Source organism: Lemur catta, chromosome 10 (assembly GCF_020740605.2).
Source record: "Lemur catta isolate mLemCat1 chromosome 10, mLemCat1.pri, whole genome shotgun sequence".
Classification (NCBI taxonomy): domain Eukaryota; kingdom Metazoa; phylum Chordata; class Mammalia; order Primates; family Lemuridae; genus Lemur; species Lemur catta.
In genome coordinates this window covers 24,167,010-24,187,320 of record NC_059137.1, presented here as the reverse complement: position 1 = coordinate 24,187,320, position 20,311 = coordinate 24,167,010, and the positions used below count along the sequence as shown (strand labels likewise).

General features: G+C 45.6%; 1 protein-coding gene across 3 annotated transcripts in view; it reads right to left on the bottom strand.

The window, feature by feature from the left end:
* The window catches only part of EPB41L4B (erythrocyte membrane protein band 4.1 like 4B), a 131,870-nt gene that overhangs the window by 85,780 nt on the left and 25,779 nt on the right, over positions 1-20,311 (bottom strand). For all 3 annotated transcript variants that reach the window (XM_045562540.1, XM_045562539.1, XM_045562541.1), the window contains exons 2-4: positions 11,606-11,710; positions 2,063-2,105; positions 1,120-1,198 (exon numbers count right to left, since the gene is read on the bottom strand). In XM_045562540.1, coding sequence (XP_045418496.1) covers positions 1,120-1,198; positions 2,063-2,105; positions 11,606-11,710 — 227 coding nt within the window. The remainder of the gene's footprint in view (positions 1-1,119; positions 1,199-2,062; positions 2,106-11,605; positions 11,711-20,311) is intronic.

Genomic DNA, 20,311 nt, shown 5'->3' with positions numbered 1-20,311 from the left:
ATGACAACTAGTTTCATAAAGGACTCTGAAGAGGAACACTAGAATTATTGTTCATGAGAAATGGGGGGGGGTGCACTAAAGGTTCTAGTACATTCCAGAATGTTCCTGGTTCCTAAAAGGGGCTTGCCTCTTCTGAACTTCACTTATGAAATTAAGGAAACTATCTGTATAGTCGTATCAAGGGGGACACAGTGTTGACATGGCCAGAACTCCCAATTAAAAACCTAACTATAGAAACCCAGTTGGCCCTTCCTGTAGGGGAATGGTGATAACCAGTCAGTCTTTAAAGCATTCCCTAGGTGGTCATCTCCAAGCTAGCGGCCACCACCATGGACCACCCAGCAACCCATATGTCCCTAGTGAAATCCATCCCATAATCAATGCCAAGGAAGCCCTGGGGACATCAAAAGCAGGAAAAGGCTGAGTAGAGAATTTCACTGATGGAAGGGCGGCTGGAGAGAAACTCCACACTTAAAATGTCACTGAAGTTCTCTTTTTTTCTACCCTGTTTCTGAAGTCCAAGAGATAAGACACAGGCAGACACAACATAAAAAAAATCAGAGATTCTAACAACTTTGTTCTAATTAGTGAAGTTTTTTAAAAGAGAGGGTTCCTTATATCATAACAATTTTGCAATCCCTTAAAAAAATAAGATGGCTCAAATCACCCTTGGTAAAAGGGAAAAAAAAAAAAAAAAAGATGGCAATTTTGGACTGAGAAACACTCTCCCAGTATCTGTCTTCCCTTTTGTAGCTGAGACAAAAATAAAACAACATAGAACAACCAACCAATTTACCCAAGGTCCAAGAAAATAGAAGTGTGACAAGAAAATAAATCTCCTAATTTCTATTCACTAAGAAAAATGTCAAATTAAGCAAAGTTGTGGATGTTCAACAGAATACAGAAGCAGAGGGAAAGTGCTAATAATTCCTGCTTAGAAATATAAAGACAACATCTAGCCAGGGCAACAAAGTGACACTCTGTCTCAAAAAAAAAAAAAAAAAAGAAATATAAAGACAACAGGCAGAAGGAGAGGCAAAGCCACAATTTAGAAGGTCCAGAAATCACACAAAAGGCAAGTAGTACTGGGCGGGAATCTTGTTCTGCATTATGTCCTACCTTGTAAACTCTTCACGAAGATTGTTCGGTTCTGAAGAATAATATTTAACTCGAAAGTGCAAAGCATAAGCAGGTCCAACTAAACATGTGGAGATGGCAGGTTGAAGATGTTTTTCCCCCAATTTTGAAGATCACAGAATGGACAAAAGGAAAAACACATTAAATCTATAACACATTTCTTTCCCTCTACATTGGGAGGGTGCAACTAGGCATGCAAAGGTAGTAAGTTCTTTTCAATCCTAGTTTGGAAAACAGAGCTGGACTTCTGTGTTGACTAAGATGGTTTAGCTAGTAACCTCATTCTGGAGGAAAACCCTAATGATCTAGATGAAATTACCAAGAGCTGACGTTATACTTTCACCCCTCAATGCCTCAATACTCCAAATTGGATACCTACTTTTTACAAAATACAACGTGGGCTAAAGGAAAGTGCTGCATAAACTGCAATTTTGTCATCTAAATTCTGTCATCTAAAAATACAGTAAAAATACCTTACAGTACTCTTAAGAGAATATACATTTTAAAAAATTACCCAAGCATGAACAAATAGCATTAAAGAAATGTGGTTACCACACCTGTAAGTTGGAAGAGCTGGAGCAGACTATCAAACAGCCCTCACCTTCTGAGGCTGGTTTATAACTCATCAGAAAGGGAATATAATAGGTGTAAAGTCATGTTTCTGAATAGTATATTAATCAGCTCTCGTTGGCAGAGGTGTCTGATTTCAAATGACAGCGCAGTCGGTTTTTCAATATCCACTAAAATCTCTTATTCAAATTTTAAACTCTAACCTTTGGCCAGCCTTAAGAAATTAAAAATCATCTGCTTAAAATGGAATCTATTTTAAAATGCTTCCAAGTTCTAATGAAAACACCCCAAAACATTGGCAAAGGAATTTACTCTCAGATAAAAGAAATAAATGAGGAGGCTAAATTCTACTTACTTTTCATCTGCTTTTTTATGGGTTTGGAATGATCCAGCCAGTGCTGAGGGAAAGAAAAACATTTCTTTAGGAATCGTTCATCAGTGAGATTATACAGCCCTCATCGTTTCCTCCCCTACACACTTTAGTAAATTCTGCCCATAAAAACCAGGGATTGGACCAGATCAAGAGTTCTAAGGCTGGGAATATGCAAACTGCTCAGGACCGTTTAAAAAATTTTGTGCTTATGTAGGTAAGTGCACCTTTGTGGGGAGAGAGCTCCCAGTTTCTGAAAGCTTTATAAGGAGGTGCCTGAAAGAAAGAACTTAAGACCCATTAACTAATTGATCTGTAAAGCCCCTTCCCATCAGTGGAACCAACACCTGCTTTTTCCTTCTGAGTTTCTCAAATTACAGTCAATCTTCTCCAATAATTCCAAGTCTCCATTAATCTGGCAAAAAGGACAAACTATAATGCCAAGAATCTCTCACCATACATTGCTCATGCAGTTGTCACTCTAAACTCTTAAAATTTATAAAACCAAAATTCATGGCCCACTTTAGTCTTTTGCCAAGAAAATGACCCATATTGCAGATGGCAAGATGAGCAGATACTTGCTTAATATCATTGTGCTCTGGTCAATCAGGGCATGTTAACTTTCTCTAGTTTTAACCAGAAGAACCGCTTCAGTCTTATTAGTCTAAGGAGATTCCAAACCATTTACCTCATATAAAAGTTTTTCTATAATGTTAAAGTTAATACTGTAGGCAGGAAGAACCTCAGCAGCTAAAGTTCCAGGGAAAACTACATTTAGGAACATCATACGATTAGTTCCTCTGGGCAAACACGAACCCCTGGAGACCAGGGACCTTAACTGTATGCACTTAATTGTGTCTGTGTTTCTTGTACCAGGCACAAAAGTATGGTGCCCAGTAGGCTCTTGTTACATTCTCGAGAAATACATAAATGTTAAATATAAATTATTTTTTTAAATGAGGCAAATAGGGACTTTTTCCATCACTTTTTGTAAACTTAATGCATGCTGGAACTTCCCTGTTACAAAGACAAGTGGGCTGTCTGGCTTTCTGGACACAGCCAGAGCAGGCTTCTCACTAGCTATTCTGCTGACAGCCCATGGACTTCTAGAAGCAATCAAACTCTGCACATTCTAATAACGAGGAAGGGCAGGACCACGTTAGCACCGTGTACTCCACACCTAACCGAACAGCCCATTATGACTGTGTGGGAGGAGGGGGATAAGGAAGCACAAAAGTAAATAACAGATGAGTTATAATACGATGAGCCAGGAGCAGCGCAATGGGAGAGTGTGGGCTTTTGTCATCTCCCCTCCCGGCTAGGCAACCACGTAACATTACTGCAGCAGGGTGCGTATCTGCAAGGCACACGCACAGGATGCTTTATCTCACTGCTAATGGCTTTGAATTGGAAATGACCTAAATGTCCATCAACAAAGGATTAGAAGATGGATCATCCTTATAATGAAATACTATTTAAAACTGATGTAGGCCTGTATTTATTGATGTGGCAAGAGACCCACAGCACAATGTTAGATGAAAAAAATATCAGGTAGGTTCTCATTTCTCGAAAATTATTATTTTCTATCAAGATATGTCCAAAAGGATTTGTAGAGGGATTTTTTTGGATGGCGGGGCTGTGAATACTGTTTACTTTCTTTTTCTGTTTCTGCATAATTTTTCATTTTAATGAGAATATTATTTTCAGGGGATGGGCTAGGGGCTGGGCTGTCATGTCTATATTCATTCAGCTTTGGGCTGTCAGGCAGTTTTGATTTTGAGTTTGCCTCATTAAACTCAGACGCCAGCACTGCCCTCAAACAATCTGAAAACCCCCCAACCTTGGCCCCTGGGAGGAAGACAGATAGACTTCATATAAGCACAATACTTACTTTCCTGCTAAGTATCATGTTAATGGCTATGACTAAACCTGTTCTTCTCACTTTCAAAAGAATTCACTATTAGCAAGCAAAGAAAGTTCTCCTTACAACCAGCCTTATAGTCTCATCAGCCCCAGAGTCTCCTATGTAAAGGAGCCCATCCCCTTTCTTTCCTTTCTCAAGTCTCCTTACCATTATTTTGTGTAGAACAAGTTTAAGGCCCCTTTCCTCTCCCTCTACTGTCAAACTCTAATCTCAATCCAAGTCCAACTTGTGTGATTTCCTTGGTTGTGGTTTTCAACCCTGGCTGTGAATTATAATCATGTGAACTTTTAAAAGGTCAGTACCCAGGTCCCACCCAAGACTCGTTACATGGAATCTAAAAGCATCAGGGCTTTATAAATGCTTCCAATGTGCCAGTGTTAAATACACAGTACTGGAGTTTTCCACCTTCTCCCCTACCCGGGAAGAGGCTCTGGTGATCTCGGGGATCTTGAAACATCCACAACTCCTGAAAACTGCTGTTTGAGCTCTGTAAAAATCTCAAGCAATTTCAGGTTTTACCGGCCAGTCCAAGAGGTGAAATGGCCAGACGCCTGTGGCTGGTGTGAACTCACAGATGCTCCCGCGGGGCAGCAGACTGCTTTGTCCTCTGGCCACACTACGAAAGGAGTGCCCTCAGCCACTGCAGGCCGGGCTCTAACCTTCTTGCTCGGCCCTGGAGCCCTGCTCAAAGCAGGACGTGCCAGGGTGGAGGCCTAAGAAAAGTCTGGGGCTCGCTAAGCTGGGACAGGAATCAGAAATGGCTCTATCATTTTAAAAGCTCCTTGACCCCTTGGAGTTCAGATCAGGTTTTGCTTTGCCCGCATTAGAGGTGGGAAGAAACCCAGTCACAATCCTAAAACAAGAGATGACAAAAAACCTATCTTGTATCCAACCAGCTCAAAATGACCTGACTTTCTTCTTAGCTGCAGGAGCTTCCCAGACTCTGATCACCCGCATTTTATCTCACAAGACCACCCTGAGACTCGAATACTGGGGCGATGAAAGCCCAATGTGGCATTTAGTAAATTGTATCCTACGCTCAGCTTTGAGGACTGTATTCAGCAGCCGTGGGACCTATCTCAGATGTTCACCTGTGTCCTGGCTAAATATAGTCACGCCGCCTGTCGGCAAGGCCAAGGCAAGTGGCTCTAGTCCTCTTACCAGACCATTAAACCGGTCACTGGAAACAGACAGGTGCACGTCTGAGTTCAATGGCAGCACATTTAACTCAGACACTCTAATGGGCGTTAGCAAAGTGGTTTCCGATCTGAATTTCTCATCCAAGTCCATCTGGCAAAACCCTTTCCATAAATCAAGATGTGTGTGAGATGATCTTGGCAAAGCCCAACCATTCTGATAGTGCATCACTTCTGGAAATAAGGCTGGTTGTAGAATTTAATTGTCTGAAATCTACACGGGAACATTGGAACCACAATGCCTAAGAGAAGCTCGGGGGTTGAAGAGGGTCTAAAAACTCTTTTGCTGAACATCCCCTGAGCCCTCACCACTACGCCTGAGTGATGGAGCTCATAACAGGATTTCTGCTACCTGCAGATTTCTTTGGCTTATGAAGGGTCTCCAGCTTGTGTTTAAGTGAGAGCTGGAAGGAAGCTGGAGACAACTGTATCCAAGAGGAGGAAGGGAATGACACTTTTGGAGCTCACCTTGTCACATCCACCCCAACACAGGCTCAGAGCAGGTGAGGGTGGCCCTGACTCAAGGCAGAGGCAGAACTCAAACCCACACAGGATGTCAGCGGCCAGTGCTCCAGGCTTCCACAGCACAAACCAGTTTCAAGTGCCTGCCCTGCCAATGGGAGGGATCGCTCCTCTCTGTCCAGGATGAAGCCCTATAAACTCTCATTTAGGCTGGGATCATCTACATCAACTGCAGAGACCCCTTTCTTCATCAGCTTCCCATTTAGCATCAACAAGTGCACAACGGCAGGAAATACAGGCCCTGCCTCCCCGCGTTCAGAGACAGGCTGCCAGGAGGTCGGCAGCACTTCTCAAGCCCAGCTTGCATATTTCTTTCTGCTACGGTACAAAGAGGCGGGAGAGCAGAGCTCAAGCCCCAGCTCTGCCACTCAGCCGGTGTGTGGCCACGAGCAGCGAGGCCCCCACCCTGAGTCTCAGCTTCTGTCCCTGTGAACCGAGCTATCCCCTAACGCACTGTCCGAAGCATCACCCGAGTGTCTGTGGAAACTGTCCCCGACCAAATGGACGGAAGCAAGGGGTTTTGTTTGATTTGCTGCAATAGTAACACAGAGTCCACTTTGAGCTTTTTCACTCTCCCACATGCCCTGCAGGTACACCTCGTAGTCACTCTTTTCCTCGTACAACCACATGGGAGATGGCAGGAGCACCCAGCAGTGTCCGTGTAAGTGGCAATTGTGATGACGTTCTGAGCAACCAGCAGAGTAAAGCCAAGGGAGCCACAAGAGTCCCTTTAGCGTCCGAGCCCTGCCAGCAGCACCGTCACCTGTGTGCTAACCACACCACGCAGCCCTACGCCTCATCTGGCCAGATGCCATGCTGCACAGGCCAGAGGAAAAACATCTGACAGGTCTTGAGACAAAGGCCACAATCATCTTTTTTGAATTCCTTCCTGCAAAATGAACCACCATAAAAAGCTCCTTTTTCATGTTGGGAAGGGGCTTAGGAAAGGGACATCTACCCCGTAGGACACCTGCCCCTGAGAGAAGGAGGGGCTCTTGTTATACCCCTGCCCCAAATCCCTGCCCCTCCTCTGCCTGGCAAACTCCTCTCATCCTCTGTGGCCCTCGCCAATGTTCACCTGTCCTCTTGTACCTGTTCATTTTATCACCGATTCTTAAGCAATCCCTCCTCCAGCTTCACAGAGCGGCCTAAACATCCTGTTAGAGGACTGAACACACTGTATTCTAAGACACTACTTGTCTGTCTCCCCCACCAGAACGTGGCAGGCAGGGGTGGCATCCAGCTCGTTTCTGCACCCATAGAGCTTGGCATTAAGTTCCAAGTCAAAGCTGGCTGCATGGTATTGACTGAACATTCTCTTTCCTTCTGTGTATGTGTGCATCTGTGTATACATGTGTGCACCATGTGCATAATGGAAGGCAGACAGTGCTGTGCTCTGGAATAAGACCAAGTTCTGCATCCCAGCTCTGTCCCTTACTTTAACCTTTACAAAGTTCCTAATGTCTCTGAGCCTCACTTTCATCATCTGTAACATGGGTCTGCTTTATGGCCAACTTTATACCAAGAGTTCTGTACTGGGAACTCAGTAACAGCAGTTATCACGACCAAACAGTGAGACAGTGGGAGAGTGCAGGCCTGAGCCCCTGGCTCTCAAAACAAAGCTTCGATGTGTAAAAACAGACTCCCAGCCTCTGCTTTGAGCTGTACCAGAGTGCGATCTGCAGAGTGGGTCCCTGGGCGGCCTTCCTGTTTTGACATGGAAAAGGGAAAACAGGAGGTCCCAGCCCCAAGTGCTAAAAATAGGTGATGCCAATAGGCTTTGACAGTTGCTTCAGGGCTGGGCAGGGCACTGTGGAAACCAGGCCTGGCTCTTTGCAATGCAGACAGCTGTGCCAAGCGCCCTGCCGCTGCCAGCCCTCTCATCTGCATGTCAAGGGCCGAGTGGGGATGCCAGTCCTTGATGGAGGCTCAACTACGGGGCTTACTGCCAACAGCCAAGTCAACCATCCCCTCCAGGTCCCATCTGTTAGCCCACTCTCCCTAGTAACACCCCCTTGTGACACCTAATCCCAGGTCCTGTGAAAATCAATGACCCCCAGCAGCCACCTCAGCAGACTCTCCCAAAAGGCTCTTATTTAAATTTGCTAAGGTTTCTCCTGAAGGCAATGCAGGCTTTGCAGGTTCTAGCTAACCTTACCTTCTCAGAGTCTCACCTTGGGGGCTGTGATGACTTATGGTTCCCCCTCAGACTGCCCAGCTAGGAAAAGGAGACCCACACACACCCATACCCCAGATTCCAAAAACCCCTCTCCTCCATTAACGCACTGAGCTCCTTAATTTCCCCACGAAACAGATGTTACTACCTCCACTCTACAGCTAGGAAAACTGAAACTCAAAAGTACAGTATATCAGAAAGAGCGCATACACCTGAAACTGCAAAATCTGGGTTTGAGTCCAAGCTGTGCTACTCACTAACTGACTTGCCAGGGTCTAAAGGCTTGGATTTCACCATCTAGAAAACAGTGAAAGATCTAGAAAGATTTGACATATGCCTCTCCTAAGGGCCCTTCTGGAACTAAGGAAGAAGGTTCCAGGTTGTGTGTCTTGTCCGGAAGAGTCACCAAGAAGAGTAAGTCCTAAGTCTTAGGATCTAGTCAAAAAGCTTTGTTTGTTTCTTTGTTTACATAAACACATATTGAACCACAGGCCAAATGAGCAAACTGCCACAGAAGACAAAATAAACTCAAAGGTTTACAAAGAGGAAAAAGCGCTCTGGGAGTTCAGGACAGGGCTTAGGAAGGGAGGTTGTCCGAGATGATCTTGAAGAAATTTACACAGGGTGAAAAACAGCATTCCAGAAGGAGAAACGGCACAAGCAAAGGCACAAGGATAAGTGCAGGGGTCACCAGACCCAGCCTGTAATGAGCCCAGCTCAGAAATCCAGGCCTGGGATGACAAGAAGGGATCTGATAGCTGCTGCTGCACGTCTCTAGGATCCTTAGAGCAGAAGGCAGGTGAGGACCCTGTGCCTGCTTTTGCATGGCAGAAAAGTCTATCACATTCATAGAGCAGGTGCTGGAAAGGCTTTGGAACCTGCAGAGTCTGAGCATCTGCAGGTGTCCTGCCTGGGAAGGACGCCTGGACCCTGCTGTGAACACCCCTCCCACCGCACAGCAACGGGGTGCTGGCAGAGGGGCAAGTCTGCCAGCCACGTCAGCAGACGTTCACGGCAAAGTCTTTTGCAATGGAGTCACATCCTCAGCTTTCTGGGAATCCAAGTGGCTAAAGAGGGGTCACCTGGGGATGAGGATATGCCACCAAGGCAACAGGCACTTGGCTCCAATGGCAGAAAGATAGCTACCCTCCCCTTTCTAATAGAGGAGACATTTGCAGCAGACACACCTGCCTCCCCTTTAGACTCGGAATCACTGAGCATTAGAACTGGGAGAGCTCTTGGCGAATGGGTCCAAGAACCCCACTTTACAGAAGAGGAAGCCAAGGACAGGGGAGAAAATGTGGCCTACCTAAAGCCTACCAAATGAGTCAGAGACAGAGCCAGGAACAGGGTCCAGGTCTGACCCCTGGTCTGGGGCCATAGATATTCTGAAGCCAAAAATACCACATGCTTTAAGACACACAGGAGAAGGTAGAAAATCAAGATGAGTTTCAGGGAAGAGGAGGGCCGAAGAGTGTCGGATGCTGGGGACAGGTGGAGGATACAGAGGACAGGGGAGAACTATGTTTGGCACTCGGGAAGCAATGGAAACAGGACTGTGGACGCACATGCAGGAGAACCGGGCACACTCCCTTCCCTTCAGACAAAACACAGTGATGGATAGAGAGAAACTGTCGAGGTGTAGGGGAAGAAAACCCAAGGAGTTTTGGCTCAATGACCTCGGTCTTCTCAGCAGGTGAGGCAACTGCTGGAACAAAGTCTCCATGGGGACTAGAGGTCTGTGCTCAGATCCAGAAATGGAACTGTGGGGTGCCCAAGAGTCACTCAGGGGCTAACAAGGCTCAGAGAGCAGCTTGGGGACTTGGACTTTGCTAAACCTGCCATCTGTGCTGGTGCCAGAAGGCACAGCCCGTGGCTCTCAGCGATGCTTGGCAGCCTGGGAGAAGCAGCAGAGGAACCAGGTGGGCCTGTGTGTCGAGGGGAGGTCATGGGGGCAGGAGAGTCAAAGGCCAAGGGAGGATACGGGAGAGATGGCTGAGCCTTAGCAGACCCGGAGGAAGGCCAGGGCAGGAGGACACTGGGAGAGGGGAGGATAAAGTGGAAAGAGACCATTACGGGCCAAGACCAGATGGAGAGAGATTGGAAAGATGGAATCAAGGGAAGTTGCCATGGAAAAGGAACGGCAGAACTCTGGATCCTGGAGTGGTGGGTGGCAACAGGACACAGGGGGACCTGTGGGAGGTTAGCTCAAATGAAGCTTAGACAACAGGAAACAGTGTCCAGAATATTTAGAAGGGTCAGCCACCTGAATCCTGAGGTTGCCTGGGGGAAAGGAAAAACTGAGACACCAGAGGCCTTGAGGGATGTGAAGGACAGTCATGAGGTCAGAGGGCAGGGCACTGGGAGGCCCAACTTCACAGGAAGCGGAACTGGACAGGCAGGCAGAAAGGGAGAAGCTGGTCTGCCCCACCCCAGGGCCCAGTGCGCCGGAGTGAGAGTCCCCCACTGAGAAATGAAGAAGGAACCCAGGCGACTCCAGGAGGCCACAGTCAGGGTGCGAGGGAATCTGCTGTGGGTGGACAGGAAGTCCTGAAGGTGCAGAGGCAGTTGCTGTTGTCGAGGGGACACATCTGCATGAGACACCCGGTGGGAGTGTCCACCCAGGAGGCACCATATCCAGGATGCACCTACGTCCAGATTCCGATCTCTCACCTAAGGACTCAGCATCTTACTAACATCCTCCAGCAGATGTAATTCTCAAGCATCAGTTTTGTACATCTTTACCTTATAACTGTCACATGTCACCTTACAACTTCCAGATACTATCAGGAAGTATCTGATAGGTGTCTTTCAGGTAGAAAGGCTTAACCATTATGGGGAGCTCCAAGTCTCTCGCTCCAACATCTCCTTATTGGGGAACTGAGCATTTAATACACCGTCTAAAATAGCACCTCCTCTTCCTCCATCTGTCTACCCCTTCCTCCGTTTTATCTTCCTTAACTCGTATTACCTACCACCTGGCATATCATACATCTCTGTGCACTGCTTTCTCCGCAATGCTTAGAACAGGGCCCGGTACACAACAGGCATTCAATAAATATTTTTAGATTGCTGAATAAATTATCTTGGAAACCCAAAACTAGATTTCCTTGGGAAGGGGGATGATGAAGCCATTCCTACTTTCAAAAAGAGTGGCTCTGAGCTTCTAGCCTCTCCACAGAGAGCGGTTCTGTCTCTGGCAAAGCAAGTAAGTCTTTGCTGACCTAACACAGCTCCTAGAGCTGCAGGATGGTTCCTGCGTGATGCCAAGACCTGCTCCGACTGCCGCCCCCCCCCAACCAGCCGGGCTGGGATTCAGCTGTGTTCACAGCAGCCGCTCTCCACCCAGCCAGGCTCTGCAAGAAGATGGTGGCACAGCCTCTTCTGCTAGTTAAAAATAAACGCAGCACCATTAAAAGCAATTCCACAATGATATTTCTTTTTCTTTCTACCTACTCTAGAAATGCACCCATAATGCATCCCTAATGCATCCAGGAGCAACCTCTCTCGGTCACTGGCCCCCTCGGGTGGGGGCACCTATAGGCATTGTGATGCGTTTCACTCCGGCACCACAACCACTGTCCCGATGCCAGTACTGGAACAATATCACAGTTGTACTCCTGTTTTTCTCTACCCATTTCTAGCAACTGTGGATCTACAGTTAGCATGAAAAGTCAACCTATCCTGAAACGAATCAAAGCAATACATACCGCGACCTGGGCAGAGTCAAGGAACTGGAGGCCGAAGTAATCTGTTTCCACGAGGTCCAAGTGGTACACAATCTGATCAAATAAATCTTGGCCTTTGGCATGTTTCTGGAAGACAATTGGGTAGACGAAAACTTAGACTGAGACAGCTGGATAAGCAACAGAAAGATTTTTTAAAAAAGCACTTCTCTCTGTAAGCTGCATATACATACGTTGTCGCCACACACAAATTTTTAAATATTTAGTTTTAAGTGTAATACAAACTCATGATTAAAGAAATTCAAATGCCACATAACAGTATCAAGTTAAGAATCTAGATAGCCCTGTTAAAACTTGTGTTTCCTGAGAAAAACAGTACTTTCTGGAGGAATGCCTACAGCGATGACAAGTGTCGCCACTATCAGACACTCCTGAAGAAAGGTAGGATAGGGCCTCACTCCAGCCTGGCGAAACCTGGGCTGTTTCTCAACGCAGGCAACCTTGGGAAAGCAAGCTGGTCCTTTGGGATTGGCTCTCCCAGCCTTCCCATTTCACAGAGCAGGTAACCAAGGCCCAGAAAAACCCAAAGACCTGCTGGAGGTCACAGGCCATGGAGCCAGGACCCAAACCCAAATTCTGGGTTCATTCCAGGGTTCTGACTGTATGGTACACACAGGCCAAGAACACAAAGGAGGAGTCAGGGAGACAAGGGGTTAAGTCCTGCAGCTGCCACTTACCAGCAGGTGTGACCCTGGACACATCACTCCTCCTAGGCTCCATTTCTCCCCTCTGAAATGGGCCTCAGGGTGCCTGCCTTCCCCATCTCTCCTTGTGGGGACCAAAAAAAGATCTCAAATAAGAAACCACTGCAAGAAGACTGAAGTCTTTGACAAATGAAAAAGCTTCTTAATCCTCACCCAGGCAAAACACAGGCATAATTCTCAGATAAAACTACATCACTGTCAATGGATCTAAACATGAATATGTTTAAATCTGAGCATCATAATGACCAAGAAAATAAACAACTCTCCATAGGATGACTAGGGAACCAGCTCCTTATTATGAAAACTGGTAAATAAAGGGAAAGAATCCAGCATCGACCCTGCCTTTATGTGTAGCACTAGGTAACTGAAGAGTGGATGGCAGCATATATAAAACTTAACTCAAAATGGATCAAAGACCTAAAGGTAAGAGCTAAAACGATAAGACTCTCAGAATAAAACATAGGCTCAAAGCCTCATGACTTTGGATTAGGCAATGGTTTCCTAGAGAGGGCACCCAAAACACCAGCAACAAAAGAAAAAATAAACTGGACATCATCAAAATGCAAAACGTCTGTGCTTCAAAGGACATCAAGACATCAAGAAAGTGCAGAGACAACGCAGATGGGAGAAAATTTCTGCAAATCACGTACCTGAGAAGGGACTCTTATCTAGAATATATAAAGAACGATTACAACTCAATAAGAAAAAGACAAATACCCAACTAAAAAATGGGCAGAGGACATATATAATTCTCCAAAGATATACAAATGGTCAATAAATAAGTACATGAAAAGGTGCCCAACTTTAGTCAATTAGGGAAATGCAAATCAAAACCATAATCAGTTACCACTTCATACCCACTGGGATGGCTATAATAAAAAAGACAGATAATAACAAACGTGGGAGAAACAGGACCCCTCATATACTGCTAATAGGAATGTAAAATTGTGCAGCTACTTTGGAAAACAGCCTGGCAGTTCTGCAAATTGTTCAACATAGAATTACCACATGACCCAGCAATTCCACTCCAACGTAAGAGAAATGAAAACGTAAGTTCATGCAAAAACTTGCCCACAAATTGTTCATAGTAGTATTATTTATAATATTATTCAAAAGGTAAAGACACAACCCAAATATCCATCAACTGATGAATGGATCAACAAAATGCAGTCTATCCATACAATGGAATATTATTTGGCCATTAAAAGGAATGAAGTACTGATAGATGCTTCCATACTGATGGGTCTAGAAAACATTATGCTAAGTGAAAGAAGCCAGTCACAAAGAGCCAAAATATTTCGTGATCCAATTATAAAAGATGTCTAAAGTAGGCAAATCTATAGAGACAGAAATTAGATTAGTGGTTGCTTTGGGCTAGGAGGTTTGGGGGATGACAGCTATGGGGAGCAGGGGTTTTTTTTCGGGGGAGGAGGGGCAATGAAATGTTCTAATATTGAATGTGGTAGGCTGGGCATGGTGGCTCATGCCTATAATCCTAGCACTCTGGTAGGCCGAGGTGGGAGGATCACTTGAGCCCAGGAATTTGAGGTTGCAGTGAGCTACGATGATGCCACTGCATTCTAGCCTGGATGACAGAGCGAGACTCTGTCTCAAAAAAAAAAAAAATTGATTGTGGTAATAATAGATGTACAACTCTATGAATATACCAAAAGCCTCTGAATTATACACACTGGATAGGTGAATTGTAAGACATGTGAATCTCAATAAAGCTATTAAAAATAGTAGTAGATGGGTAGAGTTTTTCATTATTGAAGTATTCCAAGAAATGAATGAAGAAAGAATAACAGAAGTGCAGTATCATCATTCTGCAACCCCTGCAGAGTGGTAGGCTGACAACAGGAGACAACCAGCCGTTACACACCTCCTGGTGAAGAACACCCCTTCGCCTAAGATACGACCTTGCTCCCTACGCCTCTCTGTCCGTGAGATCCAGCCCGTGAGAAATTCTAGAAATTCCTCAAGACAAACGATCCAGATTTTTTCTTCAACAAACAGAATATAGGAAGGAGAAGAGAAAGAGAGAATATCTACAGATTAAAAGAGATTTAAAAGAGATTTGTTTAAAGGCAAACCTAAACCGTGATGTCCAGAAATGCACACTTGGGTGACAAAACTAGAAAACAGTAAGGAATAAAGTCAGGGTAGTTGTTGCTCTCTGGGCGAGAACACACTCTAGGCTGGTAGGCATGGTTCTCTCCTGAGCTGGGTAGTGGTACAGGGGTGTCTGTCTTCTAGTAATCCATTAAACCTGTGGTCCCCAACCCCTGGGCCAAGGACCGGTACCAGTCCACGGCCTGTTAGGAAGCAGGCGGCAGAGCAGGAGGTGAGCAGCGGCAAGCGAAGCTTCGTCTGTATTTACAGCCGCTCCCCATCACTCGCATCATCGCCTGAGCTCTGCTTCCTGTCAGATCAGCAGTGACATTAGATTCTCACAGGAGCGTGAACTCTACTGTAAACTGCGCATGTGAGGGATCTAGGTTGTGCGCTACTTCTGAGAACCTAATGCCTGGTGATCTGAGGTAGCGATGTTAGTGCTAGGGAGCGGCTGCAAATACAGATTATCATTAGCAGAGAGGTTTGACTGCACAATAAATATATGCACCTGAATCATCCTGAAACTATCCCCCACTCCTGGTCCGTGGAAAAATTGTCTTCCATGAAACTAGTCCTTGGTGCCAAAAAGGTTGGAGACCGCTGCAAACTATACCTTTGTTTTCTTTGTATATTTGTATTTGTATTATACACAACAGTAATAACACAAAGTAAAAATAAAAATCAAAACTACACCACTGGATTACAGCCTCCAGACTCTTTGCTTCCTGCAAATACTCCTCTGAAGGCAGCAATTCAACAGAAGCAGTAGGCTGGATGTGCAATGAAGTTCTCTACAGCACAATCTACTGGAGAAAGGGAGAGTGGATGAAATAGTCTAACCTCCCAACCACAGGGACACAGAACCTTGACACATCAACACTCCAGAATCCTGTTCAGCCATTATAAAAGATAATTATGAAGATGAGATAGAAATAAGGAAAATTTTTATGATAATGTTGGGTAAACAGACTATTAAAAAAATAAGTAAGCTGTGATTCCAACTGCATAAAAATATATATGCGTTATGTACACATACTGCTTGATAAATACAGGAAATTTACTAAAATAAAAATAGCTGTAGAAATGCTCCTTGACTTATGATGGAGTTACACCCCAATAAACCCATTGTAAGTTGAAAATATCTTAAGTTGAAAATGCATTTGATACACCTAGCCTACCTTAAACATGCTCATAACATTTCCATTAGCCTATAGTGGGGCAAAATCATCTAACACAAACCCTATTTTATAATAAATCATTGACTATCTGATGTAATTTATTGAATACTGAAAGTGAAATACAGAATGGCTGAACAGGTACTCAAAGTATGGCTTCTACTGAATGTGTATCACTTTCACATCATTGTAAAATCGAAAAATCTTAAGTTGAACCATCCTAAATCAGGGACCATCTGTATTAGGATGGAGAAACGGCGGATGGTTTCCTTCCCGAGTTTTAACAGTGATCTTGTGGCAGTTGTCAGACAGCAAATACAACGTTTTGCAAATCACCATTCTGGCACTCTTCCTTCTTGCCCTTAACAACCCACCCTCTGGATGTATTTTTTCCTATTATTATCCAGCTCTATGCAGTACCTATGAGCACTGCTCCAGTGCTTCATTATCAGGTTTCCTAGTGGGAAAGAACTAGTTAAGTAATGCCTTAGCAGCAGGATGTGGCAGAAAAATTAGGCCAGGAAGAAGCAAGAGACCTGTGCTCTAATCCCAGATGCACCACTAACTGCGACCTGAGGCAATTCATAATTTCCCCAAATCCATACCACCATCCCAGACTTCTCCTGCAGCTGTAAATCTGACACGAGGCCCTGAATATATAGGGCTACCAAAATTCAAACAGCCCCAAGTCCAACCTGCTCTCACCTAAGTCTATTTCAGCTCAGGGCTTACCATCCGGGTATGTGATCTCACCACTCACAGAATAGTGGCTGAAAAAAATCACAGTTCTGCTTGTATAAAATAAAAAGGGTTAGCCTGAGCTCCTGTCTAGGACATTCCAAATCTAACTTCTCTGCTGTGTTTCTAAAATGGCTCTTAATGTAGATGGATCTCAGGGTAGAGGTTGGGAAAGGACCTCTCTAGGGGCTGCAGGTCCCCTCTGCCATGCCAGACCCTCCTCAGCTGGACTTGAAGGAGGCAGGCAGCAGGGGCTGGTGGGGAGGAAATACCATCTTTACTCAACTCTGGTGCTTTTTTATAGATCTATAAATACCTCCTTCTCCTCCTCCTCCCCATTACCCCCCTACCAAGTATGGTCTTTGTTTGGTATCTCCCGCTGGAAGAGGGAATTCCCAATGGCCCTATCTAGCTCTAAAAAGAATCTAGTAAGATTATGAGGGCTGGAATGGGGAGGGGTCCTCAGAACAGAGGGTTACCAGGTAGAATGCAGACAGGAGGGCCGACGCCACTGCACTTCAACCCACTATCCCCCACTCCTCCCAGCCTGCAGAGTGTCCACTCTCAAAACTAAGGAGGCTCCGGATAACTTAGTTTACCTGCACCACCAGCCTGGACATCCTACCCAGAGCAACCCCTAAAAGCCCACAGAACTGTCACCCCAGGCTTAGCCCAGACATTCTCTCTTTCAGGGGCCTCCTCAACTCTATTCCCACCCCCAGAGAAGTAAGTGCTCCCTCCTTGGCATTCCCACAAGCAGGCACAAGCCTTACTTGTACACACGTGTCACATGCACTACTGCTGCTGTGCTCCAGACTGAGCACTCACTCCCCAGGGGCAGGGACCAGCTGTGTTCATCTGAATACCCACCTCCCTGTCCCTCCATCCCCAAGGCACAGTGCCTGGCTAGCACACAGCCGGTGCTCTCTAAGTGACTGTTTCACGCAGGGGTGCAGGGATGGACGGATAGATGGATGGATGGATAGCAGAGGGGCGTGAGGTGGCATCTGGGGCCAAGAAAGAGATGCTCTGGATGGGCTATGCTACAGCACTGACAACAGACTGGAGATGCCTCACAAGTGGCTGGCCTAAAAATGAGAATATACTCGTTAAAATCTTTTCCAATTAAGTATTCCATGAACAAGTGCCTAGGGAACTGTGCTGCACTTCCAAGGCTGTTTACCTAAGCATAATTTTGTTGCTATTACGTGAAGCACTGTCTAGTGGTTATAACAGGAGATGAGTTAATGTGACAAGACTGTAAAGCCACTCCTTGCTGCCTCAGTGTTGGGTAGGTCTCCCCATCTGTGATGCACGCATGCATTCACTCATTCAGCCATCCAGTCACTCAACAAATCTTTGCCAAATGCTTACCGAGTGCCAACTGCCATTGTAGGAGTTGGGGACACAGCTGGGGCTACTCCCCTCACTTTAGGAAGCCCTGCAGGAATGTAGAAGTTCTCACTGAACAAGTACTTCTTGGGGAGCCAAGTCATCCAAAACAGCATGAGGCTCAAACCCACAGGCAGGAACACCACTGACCCGCCTGCCTTCTTAAGATGTACTGAATGTAAAATCTAAGTCAGATCCCCATTCTGAAATGCAATGATGCCCCAGCTACTTCCAGACTTGCACAGTGAGCTGCTCTCAAACAGAGTAGGCTCAAGAGAGCTCTACCCTTGAGTTCTTGCATCGATGCTTCCTACTTTTTCTGCCTCCCGTCTCAACACATCACTTTTCACAAGGACCAGCAACCAGTGGTTTTGAGTCAGGGTATCTCTCTGCAGCAGCTCCTTCTGATGACAAGAGCTCAAAATAACCAAGCTCATTAAAATCATGTGTAAAATAAGAGTATGTAGTTGCCAACGAAAGACCCAGGAAGGCAGGCAAGCAGCCAGCAGGGGTAAGTATGGACAATGTGGTATCTTTGCTGGCCAGTCCGAGGCCATTATTTCACTTACTCACTGGTTCCTAGCCACGCTCCTGATAAGGGAGACTGCTGGACACATGATGTCTTAACTGCCCCCAACATAAATGTACCATCCTGAACATCTTAGATAAGATGCTGCTGGCAATGCCTGACGGCGACCTGGCCCAAGTGCAACGTTAACAGGTCAAATCTGGTCCTGGAAGAACAAAGAAGATAGAAGCCAACTTGTCTGAATCTCCTTAGTCTCAATAGTGTAAGACGTCAGGCAGCCCGGGCAGGTTTGAAAGGAGGAAATAAGCTGTGAGTGTGTCAGGTGAGCACATTCATCCTAGTTGTGAACTAAATGGGAAAAACATGGCATCTGAGCAGTGACCATGATTTCAGAAGCATTTCCTTGTGGGTATATACGGCTCTCCTCTGTCCACTGGCCCCACATCCGTCAGGTGGCATGTCCATCTTCGGGAACACCCTCTGCCCCCATCTCCATCACGGCTCAAGCCATGTCACCTCATACCTGGACCACAGCAACAGCCCTCTGAGTGGTCCCATGCTGTGGTCTGATTGCTGGTGTCCCCCCACATTCATTCATATGCTGAAACCTAATACCCAGTGTGACAGTATTAAGAGGTGGGGCCTTCAGGAAGTGATTAAGTCACAAGGGCTCAGCTCTGATGGAGGGGATTAGTGCCCTCATAAAGGAGGTTGGAGGGAATCGTCTATGCCCTTCTGCCATCCGAGGATGCAGTAACAGGGCACCATCTATGACACTGAATCTGCTGGTGCCTTGATCTTGGATTTCCCAGGCTCCAGAACTGTAAGAAAGAAATTTCTGTGTGTATAAATTACCCAGTCTAAAGTATTTTGCTATAGCAACCCAAATGGTCCCTAGAGAGCAATTCCTTCCTTTCCAAGTCCTTGTGCACCCCGGGTTTAAATAGCTGTCTCAGAACTCCACCTGGGATCAGCAGTTGGCTTCCCAGGCAGCAGTTCCCAGAAGGCACCTACCTCGAGGCCTGCTTCAGCTTTTTCTAAGAAGTGCTAATTTCATGGCTAGTTACCAGCTCTCCTCCCCACCCGCCTTGATAACTTGCCAGTTTTCTATGAGCCTTGGTAGGAAACTAGCCCTCTATTTTACACGCACACCCCAAGGAGTCTGTGTTCTCTTTGCCAATACTGTTAAGTCATCATAAACATCATAAACTAATAAACATCATAAACATAAACTGTTTACTCCAGGACATCGTAAACACAAATATCTGAAATTACAAATAAGTTGCCTTGACATTTTATCATCAGTGAAAAATACCATCTCATCCATCTGCAAGATTTGATGACTCAAAACCAGAACGTGGTGATGCAAAGACCACGAAGAAGTGTCCACAGTCTGCTGGACTTAAGGCTAGGCTGTCCAGCTTGTAAATGCCATCTCCCAGTTGAAGAGTACTTCAGTGGTACAAAGGTTGTGACCCTATTTTGCAGAGAAGGAGACTAAGCCTCAGAGAAGTTATGTGACCAACTTTACATTGCTTATAAGTTGCAGAACTAGAATCAGGACCCCTCCTTCCTGATTTTTAGGATAGCATTCTTTCTACTGAATCCCGTTTATTCTCTAGCCATCTCATTTGCCTCTTTGGCTCCAAGCACATACAATGTGTCCAGCAATAAGAAACATTTTTAAGCCCAATTCAACACATAAATACTGGAAGCCTACTCCATGCATGGTCTTGGCTACAGCAGGGATCCAAGACAGTCCAACACAAACATCTCACGGCAGGGAGGCAATTCCCACTTTGTTTAGAGGGCAGGAAAGTTGCAGCAGAGTGGAAAGTAGACTATTTGTTCACAAACTAACACAGAAGCCAAGCCATTGTAGTGATGGCAGGACATTAACAGTCTGGGCGGCTCCTGGAAATCCAATTCTGGTAAAACAGAGCACATGTTATTAATTTCCTGACTTGCCTGGCTAACAATCTCTTAGAAATCAGAGGAAGCAACAAAAACAACTGCC